Source organism: Copidosoma floridanum, unplaced genomic scaffold (genome assembly GCF_036245765.1).
Source record: "Copidosoma floridanum isolate Cflo_tuat_1 unplaced genomic scaffold, Cflo_Japanese_pri ptg000004l, whole genome shotgun sequence".
NCBI classification, from domain to species: domain Eukaryota; kingdom Metazoa; phylum Arthropoda; class Insecta; order Hymenoptera; family Encyrtidae; genus Copidosoma; species Copidosoma floridanum.
The window spans coordinates 31,637,613-31,649,646 of NW_028321881.1; the positions used below are offsets into that span (position 1 = coordinate 31,637,613).

Genomic DNA, 12,034 nt, shown 5'->3' on the forward strand with positions numbered 1-12,034 from the left:
TTTTTCGGAATCCATATATTTTATTTGGTCAAATAATAAGGTGTAAGAATTCAAAAAAATAATTATTCTGAAAAGTACCGTGCGTTCTTTATGCCATAAAATAATCGGTGGCCATAAGGAGCCGTTAATTTACAGTTTCTCCCGTGTAAATCACGAAAAGGGCTATTTTTTAAAGCTGTTAAGATTTTAAACTCCCAAAAAATTCATATTAAAAAAAAAATTTTTTCTCATATCTCACAACTTTATTACCAGAGCAACAAAGTCCTGGACCTTAAACCCTACATTTTTTATTGCCAGAAAAACAAAAATACATTTTCTACTTATTTAAAAATCTGGAGTAGGATCTTTAAAGATTTCAGAGATTGCTGTGAGGGTACAATGAAAAGCTGATCTCTCACGTAATGGATTATTTATTTGTCAATTTTGACGCTGCTGTTCCAATCTCGATAAATTTTCTGCGTCAGTTTCTTGACGTCTAAGTAAAATTCTATTTATTAGATACATTTGAAGTTTTTCTTTCAATTCACCCTCTTGCGACTTTTGGCATGCTTAAAATTTTTGTGACCCCTTAAAGTTTTCTGTCAACTTTGTTAAGTTCTTATATATTTGTTGGCAAGCTGTTGAAGACCCAGACTGATCGGGAGAAAAATTACAATGTCCGAAGCTTTGGGGCTAGTTGTAGTGCTCCTTCCCAACGTTTTCCGGTATAACGTCGAAGACGTTGGTATCCAAAGCACCTTTTTTATTTGCAGATTCAGTTGTTTTGGTGATTTTAGATGGGGAGATTGGTTAGTGATACTTGTCCAGTGGAGGCTGTCCCGTTGGCTCAAGTTTTTTTTCCTTCATAGCTGTTATAGGTTTGCCCAACGCAGACCTTAGAGAGGATCAGTGATTTCTGGTTGAATGCTTAGAGTCGAGAGGGTAATATAGGGTCGTCGGTCACTGGGTTTTCCAGCCTTGCGAAGAACAACTCCGCAGGTGACGTGTGCCAGTGAATGGCTGACTTGGTTTAATAGTGCCTTTCTTTAGTTATTATAGTCTTTTAGTTGACGAATCGCTTCTGGAAATGGTAGTAAAAATGTATTTGTTGGCAAGGTAGTTTACACTGAGGTGGCCCCTAAAAAGAACCGATAAAATTGATGGTTAAGTAGGGAACGTGAATACTTGTAATGGCCCTAAAAAGCGCCAGTGGTGAAACTTCCAGGCTATTCTTTATTATTATTCCTGATGATGAAGAGCTGGCTACGGGTAGCTTGATTTTTACCCTGGGAGTCTCTACGTACGGAGACTGTGATGGAGGGAGGTATGCTGCTGTTCAAGGATATCTTGTCTTCGGGTCGTTCCCCAGATAACCAACCGCTCATCTTTAGACGGGAACATGTGGGTAAGCGCGTTGGGGACGCGACGTCTAAGAAGGTAGCCGTTGTGGCTGACCGTGCTCCTCAGAGCTGTTTTCCCTGGCTTATATTTGTAGCCTGAAATTCTCTGACTGCACCAGGCGCGATGGTGGGACTTCCACACAACTCTGAAGAGTTGGTGCAGATTGTGCTCTGGCTAGATATGTCTCCTGGTATTATGCCGGAGACGTCATCGGTAGGAATGTCTTTTATTTTTATCACACTCATCGAGATTCAGGGTGAATGGAAACGTAGGTCCTTTTCCCCTTAGTGAAGAGTGTCGTCCGTAACCGGTGTATCCAGCTGCAGGACTATAATCTCCATTGTCTATGCAGCTCGTTAAGTTGCCGAAGCCCGACTGCATCAGATATCGGGACGCTCCGGCGTATCATCACTACTTTTATTTAATTCTGTTGCAGGTAGCCTTGATTTTATGTCGACGCCACCTAGCGGATTTTACTGAACTAAAGTGAAAAGCTGGCGTATTTTTGCAAAACTTTTAGCTCATTCATTGCTATTGTTATTAAATTTTTTAAGATAAAAACTATACTAAAAACATCTTGGAAGTATCATGAATCAGTGTGCAAAATTTTAGCAAAATCGGTTCAGTAGTTTTTGCGGTTAGCGATTACAACGGTTTTAGTGACTTTGCTTCATATATTTGTAAGATAAGACAAGATATAGCCTCTCAATATACCTACTGCTGCATGGTGGAAGCGTAACGTGGCTGTAATAAGGGCTAAACTAGGCCTTCTTTACAGGGGTCTTTTTTCGTCATTCGATGTTCCTGATCACTTTTGAGAATTACAGTCACATACATACTAGAATTTGACGGTAATGTAACAAACGTCCTTGGAGCATGTTCTGACTAGGTTTATAACCATTAATTTCAAATCGTATTGCGTAGATCGAAGCACTTAATAAGACCCCCAGCTAAGGTGCTGTCAGGTAATTAATGCCTGCCACAAAACGTCACTTGATCTCTTCAAAATCTTGAAAAAAATATTGTAAAAATCGTTTTCCTTTCCAATGGATACTTTTACAAGTAGATATGTATGTAAAGAAATGTGCATGAAGTATGATACATGTATAATATGGCAATCTTACTTTTAAAAATAAGCAAAAACACTGTATCTCGTGAGGAAAGCGAAATTGGCTCAAAATAAAAGTTTTGACGGGTTTTTCAAAAAAGAATTACATGATTAAGGTGCACAAATAGAGAGAGATTGAACTATGTACAAACATAACCTCAATTTTCTCGTTTTTTGACTGTATCTTGTAAAGAACGATTTTAAAAAAAATTTCCTTACACCTCCGCCGAAAGTTCGTTCCATCTGACTCGATTTTGAGCTAGAAAAAGCCTCATATTAGTCCTGCCATATGTGCGCAGAACGAAGTGCGCAAATATATATAGTTACATATTCAGCACCGAGAAGCAGCTAGCAGTAGTTATACACTATATATATATATATATATATATATATATAATGTTTTATATTTATAACATTAGATACGAGAAAAATAAACTAATATTTGTTACTCTGAAAAAAGTAGAGTTTATTTAATAATTATTATACAATATTTACAATATTTACAGCGTAATTTTACCTGAAAAAAGTAGAGGAACGAAAATATAAGTCTATTATCTCTATTGTATTTTATATTTTACACTGAAGACTGTAATTTTATATTTCACTTGCTTCTTGATCCTTATTTGTTCGCACTACCTTTCTCTCTGAGTTTATATCTGTTACTACTCCTTTTCCTCTCTCTTCTCTATTGTTTCACTTCTTACCTTCAATATCCTTACCCCCTCTATCAATCACCTATCAAAGGACACGCTTTATTTGTATTTAAAGAGAGTATACTTTCTTTACATCTCCCCCCCTCCGTATTAGTCGAAAATTGGAACATCTCATTGCATTTTGTTTTATTTACATTTCTTTCTCACTAAAATCGTCGTCATTTAGTTCCATATTCATTGGAACCAATTTTGTTATGTGAAATAAATCTGGTTTTCTATTTTTTTCTGTTTTTATTTGATATATAGACTCTGAAATTTTATTTATTATTTCATAAGGTCCAATTCGTAATCTATCCATTTTTCTCCTATTTAGTCTGTTTCCATTTTCTATATATACTAGATCTCCAATTTTAAATATATGATTTTTTCTGTTTTTATCAAATATTTTCTTGTTATAATTGTGCGATTTAATGGTATTTTCTATTGCTGTTTGTCTATTCTTTAGCCAGATGTCTTTGTTATCTATTGTTATTAATTCTTGAGGTGTTATGCTTACATCAGTCCCATCTAGTAAATATTGCGGTGTGAATCCTGTAACAGAATGTTCTGTCTCATTATACTTTTTTATACATTCATGAGCTATTGATGTCCAAGCTTTTTTATTTTAGTTTTCGTTTAATTTGCACCTAATTTTATTAAGTATTGTTTGATTGAGTCTTTCATTTAATCCGTTAGAAAATGGCGCATTAACAGCTGTAAAAACTATTTTGATATTATTGTGTTCCAAAAAATCTTTGAAATCTTTTGAGTTTATTCCTGGGTACTGATCTGACAAAATCATTTCTATTTGTTCAGTATCTATTATTTTTCTTACTAGTTTAATAAAGTCACTTGCCGTTTGTGTCTTAGATGTTATTATATAAGCATACCTGGTAAAGTGATCTACTAGGAGGTGTAAATATTTTTTTGTTGATCTATTTCCTCCAAATCCACCAATGGTATCTATTGAGACAATTTCAAAAGGTTTTTTGCTGGGCCTAAATGTGACATTTGGCCGTATTTAAGTTGACCTCTTGATTTATTTTCTATACATATTTTACATTCTCTACATGTTTTGATTATATTTTTTGTTAAATTCTTCGCTGTGTAGTTTGTGCTTATTCTAGTCATCATTTGTTTTATTCCAATATGAAACCATTCTTTGTGTATTTTTTTAATCAATTTTTTACTAAACTCTTCTGATAGTATTATTTTTTCTTTTTTTCTACTCTTTTTATAAAAAATTTCATTTCTTTTTATTAACATTTTATTTGATTTTTGTATTTCTTTGTTTTTTTCTTGATCTATTTTGATTTCATCTATTTCTATTAAATTTATTATTCTTAAAAATTCTTCGTTATTTATTTCTGGTTCTAATACCGGATTTCGGCTAAGACAGTCTGCTTCTATATTTTCTTTTCCTGGGATATATTTTATTGTAAAATCATATTGCGATAAATAGTAAGTTAAATCACCTAGTTCTTCGTCTGTTCTTACTTTAATATTTAGATTTTCTAATGGTTTATGGTCTGAATATACTATAAATTTTTTTCCAATAAGCCACTGCTGCCAATATTTTATTGCTTCTTTTATAGCCAAACATTCCAAATATATTGCTTTTTTTTTCTTTTGTGTTTCTGTTAGTTTTTTTGAAAAATATGCTATCGGTTTATCTTTTCCATCAAATTGTGTTTGTTTAAACACTGCTGCTATTCCTTCTATTGATGCATCTGTGTACAGTTTTATTTCTAAGTTTGGGTCAAATATCTCTAAAATTGGTTTTGAGCACAGTAACTTTTTTGTTTGTTGAAATGATTTTTCACATTCCTCTGTCCATATAAATTTTTCATTTTTCCTAAGTAATTTGTGGAGTGGGTCTAATAATATCGCACTTTTCGGAATATATTCATGATAAAAGTTTATTTTGCCTAAAAATTGTCTAATATTTTTTTGGGTTCTTGGTTGTGGAAAGTTTTCTATTGCTATTAAATTATCTTTTATTGGACGAACGGTATTATTTTCTATTATGTGTCCGAGATACTTTGCAGAATTTGAACCAAATGTACATTTTTTAAATTTTAATCGAAATCCTTCTTTTAATATTGCGTTTAAAACTTGTTTGATGTGTTCTATATGTTTTTCAAAAGTTGGTGAAAATATAAGTATATCATCTATGTAATTTTCTGCAAAATTTTTTAAATTATTTTTTTTTTAAATGTTGCTTAGTATTCTTTGGAATATTGCTGGTGCTGTTTTTAAGCCAAACGGAAGGCAAGTCCATTGGTAGTGTCCATCTTGTGTAATAAAACCAGTTTTATTTCTATCTTCAATTCTAAGAGGTATTGACCAAAAAGCCGAATTTATATCTAGGGTGGTGAAAAATTTACAGTTTCTTGTTTTTGTTATTAAATCTTCGATTAGTGGGAAAGGTTGTGCTTGCGGTACAATTAATTTATTTAGGTCTCTAAAGTCTATGCATAGTCTTGATTTCTTATTTTCTTCTTTTTTAAATGCTAGAGTAACAGGTGCTGCAAAAGGGCTGTACGATTCTTCTATTAATTTTTTTTCAAGTAATTTTGCTACTTGTTGTTCTATCTCTTTTTTATCTTCTATTGTACATCTATATGGTCTTTTGCTACAGTATTTTTCTTCTATTAAATCTATTCTTGCTTCATAATCTTTAACTGTCCCTATGTCATATTTGTTTTTTGCAAAGACTGAATTGTATTTCTTAATTATATTTTTTATCTCTTTCTTTTTACTATTTTCTAAATGTTCTAATCGTAAATCGCTTTCCTCTTCTGTCACATGCTCATTAAAGTTTATTTTTACTTCCGTAACCTTTTCTGTTGAATTCTGTTTTATATGTTGATCTTTTTCTTTGATTATTTTTTTCTTTTGGGAAATATTTAAATTCTCATCTTGTATAAGTCTAAATTTTTTTATCATATCTAAACCTATTATAATATCCTCAAAGTCTTCTCTTTCCACTATATCTAAGTCTATTTCTTCTTCTATTTCGAATATTTTTACTTTCACTTTTATTAAGCCTTTTGTTTCGCTGACACCATTGACTGACTTCAAATATATTTTGTTTACATTTTTTTCTTCTTCTTGTATTTTAACTATTCTTTTATTTATTAATGATATCTGAGCCCCGGAATCATATGTTCCTATAACCCTCAATTTATTATTTAACAATATTGGTATTTTAATCAATGGTGTCTCTATTCGTTTTTTTCTTCTGTATATAAATCTGCATTTATTCTTTCATTTGCCCCAACTACTCTTGTTTTATCTTTATTCTTAAACCAACATTTTTCTTCAGGATGGAATCTGTTGGATTTTCCTATTTTCTCACATATTTGACACGGTTTTTTTTTCTTCATTTTTATGTTTATAATTGTATCTATTATCATTTTTCTTGCTTATAATTTTTTTGTTCAAACTTTCATGTTTTCTTATTTCATTTATTAATATTGTTGAATCTACACATTCTTCTTTATCTAATTTATTTCTTATCCATTCTGGCAGACCCATTACTATCAACGCTATTATTGTCTTTTTTCCCATGTTTGGGTCCACATTTATTAATAATCTTTCTTTTTTTATCGCATATTCTGTTAATGAACCTTCATAATATTTATAGGACAATGCATATATAGATGAATTCCAACTTCTATCTGCAAAAGTTTTTAGAAATTTTTCTTTCCATTCTTGCCAGTTATTATTTATTTTTAATTCTGTTTGTGCTGTATAATGCCAGTCCATGCAGGCTTTATCTAAAAATAATCTTAAAATTTCAATTTTTGTATTATCTTCAATAATTTCAAATCTTTCACATTCTTTTCAAATGTATTCATCCATTGAGTTATATTCGTCTGTTTTTCATTAAATTTTTCTAAAATAAATTTTTCTGATATATTTTTTAAGTTAAGCTTGCTATTATCTTTTTGTTTATTTGTTAATAATTGTTCTATTAAGTTGTTTATATCTACAGGATTTTCTATTTTTTTTTTTTCTTTTTCAATTTCGTTTAAATATACATTCTTAAATTGAAAATTTCCTATTTCATCTATATATACTTTTGCTAACTCATCATCTAATCCTATCCATAACTTCTGTTGTGTACCCCTTTTAGCGTTACTTTTAAATTTAATAAATACCTCTGTTTTCTTGACTTCTGTGTGATTGTCTATATTTTGATATTGCCGTGGTATAGCATACTGTATTCCTTTTTCCGTTTCGATGAAGGTTATATTTGTTATGTTTGTTTTGCTATCACTCGGTGAGGAAACAACTTCAAAATTAAATCTTAATTTTGGCATTTTTGTTATCTTGAGACAATATTTTCGTTCTATAATGTTTTATATTTATAACATTAGATACGAGAAAAATAAACTAATATTTGTTACTCTGAAAAAAGTAGAGTTTATTTAATAATTATTATACAATATTTACAATATTTACAGCGTAATTTTACCTGAAAAAAGTAGAGGAACGAAAATATAAGTCTATTATCTCTATTGTATTTTATATTTTACACTGAAGACTGTAATTTTATATTTCACTTGCTTCTTGATCCTTATTTGTTCGCACTACCTTTCTCTCTGAGTTTATATCTGTTACTACTCCTTTTCCTCTCTCTTCTCTATTGTTTCACTTCTTACCTTCAATATCCTTACCCCCTCTATCAATCACCTATCAAAGGACACGCTTTATTTGTATTTAAAGAGAGTATACTTTCTTTACATATATATATATATATATATACGGCTAACGGAGTTATAACCTTTATAGTTTATACAACACAGAAAATTATTGGATATTTATTTACATAAATTATTGGATATATATATATATATGTGTGTGTATTTTTTTTGCACAATTTACATGTATATATAAATTTATTAATTTCATATGAACAGAGTACACAACACAAAATTAAAACTACCAAATTAATGTTTTTTGATCAGTTACTTTCACTTTAATGATTTATTTAGTATATAAATGTAGTATATACATGTCATATTACAAAAATAAACTATAAAATCCTTTATTTAATCGAATTATGCTTATCACAATTATAATAAATATTGATAATAACCTGATTTATTTTGAACTTACGGATATAAACATTAGGATTTTTAAAATGATCTTTATAGGATCCATGATTCGAATTGAAACGGATTTCTCTTCCTCTCGTTTTGCCAGCACGACCAACCTGCACAAATCCTCGGCCCAATCTGATTCTATATAATATACTACAGTCTCGGCGAGCGTATATATATATAGATATACCTATACACATGTACACTCATCTACGTGCATTTGGGTGGTATTGTTCGAACGACCGATCGATCAACAATAATGCATAATGCACTAAATCTTTGACTGGATCTTTAAACCATAATTTTTAACAAAACTAAAACCGTGGTGACGAACTTTTGGCGGAGGTGTAAGGAAAAAAAGTATACGTACCACGGCCAAAAAGTGGGGCTACATCTGATCGCGCATTACCGGCCTCGCCTTCGGCTCGGCCGATGATATAGCGTGGTCAGTAATAGCCACACTTTCTGGCCTAGTCACGTAATATACTATTTCTTTCTTGTATGCCATGTTTGGAAAATTCATACGAACATTACAAAATCTTTGGAAAATTTTTGTTTTAAGATACGCTTCTAAAATAAAAAAAAAAAGTAGTCACTTCTCGAAAGGGACGCTAGATAGGCCAAAAATAATTCCACGTATAGAAAATAAGCAGTAAAGTGCAAAAATATTTATTATTTGGACTTATCTCAATCAAGACTTAGTCATATCTCAAAGGCAAACCTACATAATACATATCCTAGCTATAGATCGATTTATTTTCTATTCTCTATCGTGTATTATAAAAGTAATGGTCACATGACCAAAACCTATATTTTTATTATTGATTTTAAGATTAGTAGAAATTAGTTATTAGCACGGGTAAATTTTAATATTAATTTATAAATAATCATAGAAAACGAATTGAATGATAAATTACAACTTTACAACACAAAATAGCTATGTCTATTGTTTTCCTTCATCTCAATTAGATTAAGTAGATTATTTTGCTTTTACGGTAGCCAAAATTAAAAAAAGTTATTTTTGTTTGATACAAAACTTCCAACAACCATTGATTGTGTACATATATATATGTGTGTATATATATATATATACATATATATACATTTGATGTCATATCAAATGCACGAATACTGTATCTAGCTCACTTATAGGAAGCGAAAGTAAAGTAAGTCTCAGATCTCCCGTATATAGTCGCCCGAGGCGTAGCTAAGAGTAAAAATTAACGTGAGATCTGAGGCTTCTTCACCTTATTCTACAGGGTAGATAAGATTTTTTACCAATGCTGCACCTATATACTGAATTTTTGTCCTGCGTAACGGGACGAAAGTACCTTCTTCCGGCGCCATATAGTGAAAATTTTTGTTTCATTCTGTATTACATGACCAACAATTCATACATGTATTTATACACATATCATAGCAAAAATTGGAGTACGTAAAATGCAGAAATCACGTGTAATATGAGTAGTATATTAAAGTATGTGTATTGCTTGCGTGCACGTTCTTGAATATCTAATAATATTAAAAATTCTACTATTTTAATATCTGATTAAAAAAGACCTTTTGAAACTAGGTGTACTCTAATTTTCTCAGTTTCTATTACACCGAGTTTAATAACGTACGAGTTGAAAGTTTCACTTCTGTCGGGAGTCGCGAGACCAACACCTGGTTTTTCTGTTTAAAATGATGTTTGTAGGCATTCACTCTATGTATCTTTATAAATATTAAAAGGCGTTCAAACGTTACAGTCTGGAAAAAAACATAAATAATGCTTTTTTGTGTGCCTAGAGCCAAAAAAAATTTATTCACAATTTAAGATCCAGTTTGACCTTTATTTTAGTCCTTAACCAACTTTTCTAACTTTTTCGTTCCCAAAATAAAACCAGGATATTTTACTATGGTTGTTCAAAGATACCCTTTAGGACTTAGAAATATTAGTTTTAAGTTGAAGTGAACTGTTCCTGATAGAGGTACTTTTGTTACTTTTCTGTTTATACATAGTTTATAGACAAAAAGGTTCTCTGGTAAAGTAAAAAATATAAACATCTCGGGCTTCTTGGGCTTCTGCTAAATGATTAGTACTCCGTTGCGGTATAAGGGTACTGTCAAATGGTGGCAAGGGACTACTTAGAGGTCTAAAAATGTCTAAATAACGAAATAAAGAGTAAAACTATCTATTTGGTGAGGTGTATAAGGGAGGGGTGAGGAGTTTCGAGTAAATAATTAAGAAAAGAAATTTAGGTGTTCTTATAAATTAAAATAAGAGGAATAATTTTACCATATTCTATGAGTGTTGTAAAAGGTTTAAGGGGTGGGGGTTACTTAGTCTCGTACGCAACAACTGTGTAACATAGTAAAATATAGATGGCGAAAAAAGAATAACTCAATTAAGTTCAATTAAATTTATAAACTTCTTGTATTTGTATTATGATTTGAAAACTGATGAGTTGCAGCAAGGACTATCACATGTTCCAAGAGATAGTGGGTTGCGACTGCATCATAACCACCACAGCCACCATCATCATCGGCACCGTCGTCGTATCATTGTCGCACCGAAAGTGCCGATCCGGATCAACCCAGCAGTTGGTCAGGAGCTTGACCGTCTTGTCATAGAATTTAGCAAGCTGTGCAGTCTTGAGTTCGACCTTCCGTGCTACCACAAAGAAGCTCTTGAAAGCACATGCCAAGAGAGGAGACTTCTGGCCTCAACACTGGCTGGCGTTACAAACGTGCCATCGTCTGCTACTACTACCTGTGCCATTACTGCTGAATATGCCATTGAACGGCGAAAGAAGCTTGGAAAGAAACGCAAGGCCTTGGAACCCCTCGACGGAAAGCAGGATTCTGGTTTGTTTCTATTTATGAATAATTCTTACTAAACTAAGTATTCCATACATTTTTTATTTTTTTGTCACGTTTTTCATGCTTGTTTTCGAGCTAATCAAAAGCATAACCACGTACAGGATAATTTAAAAAATTTTGTACTTTTATTGTAAGACTTTATTAGAACAGTACACCATTTATGTTGATTTGTAATCCTAAGCAAGTATGCTGACAAATTAATCGTCGATATCGTGACAAATTAATCACTCACTTGTACGAAGTCTGGGTGGGTGTATATGCCAAGAATGGGGTTTACGATGTGCATTTTCAAGAAATGAAACATTTCAGCGTGTGAGATCCCAGAGTGTTTACAGGTAGAAAATAGTGCGTTCTAGTAAGTTAAGTTTTTTTTAGCATCTGTTCTATTAAGTGTCGTCCTGATGTAACTACACAACGATAACAGTCTCTGTAAAGAGCGCCTTATATTCGTGGATGTTACATCTGACAGCCCTGATGCCTAAATGGCTTAATTTGTGAGGTGCACCTTTTACGTATCTGATTTTCTGTATACATATACTTAAGTATTCATCTATCATTCACCGATAAAAGTTGTTGTCTGGTAACAAAATTGTTCCGCTGATTATAAGTTAAAAACAGTGTTATTATGATAATTTGAATAAAAATTTAACAATTTATTAGAAGATATTGGTTTCGCAAACCAGTTGGATAAATTCTTAGAATCAAAATAACTTTGTAATACATCTAAAAAATTCAATATGATATTAATTTGGATATTATAAGTAAATTTTAAAACTATTTTATTGTCAGGTAAAAAATTTCTCTAAAAAAATTCATGGAACAGTAGCTCCTATTCCAATAATTAAGAAAAAATTAATGTTTATGTTCTATTGATGCTATCA

At 31.5% G+C, this 12,034-nt stretch overlaps 1 protein-coding gene across 6 annotated transcripts in view; it reads left to right on the forward strand.

Moving 5' to 3' along the window:
* The window catches only part of ash1 (histone-lysine N-methyltransferase ash1), a 403,336-nt gene that overhangs the window by 126,983 nt on the left and 264,319 nt on the right, over positions 1 to 12,034 (forward strand). For all 6 annotated transcript variants that reach the window (XM_089595732.1, XM_089595729.1, XM_089595737.1 and 3 more), the window contains one exon: positions 10,745 to 11,138. In XM_089595732.1, coding sequence (XP_089451858.1) covers positions 10,745 to 11,138 — 394 coding nt within the window. The remainder of the gene's footprint in view (positions 1 to 10,744; positions 11,139 to 12,034) is intronic.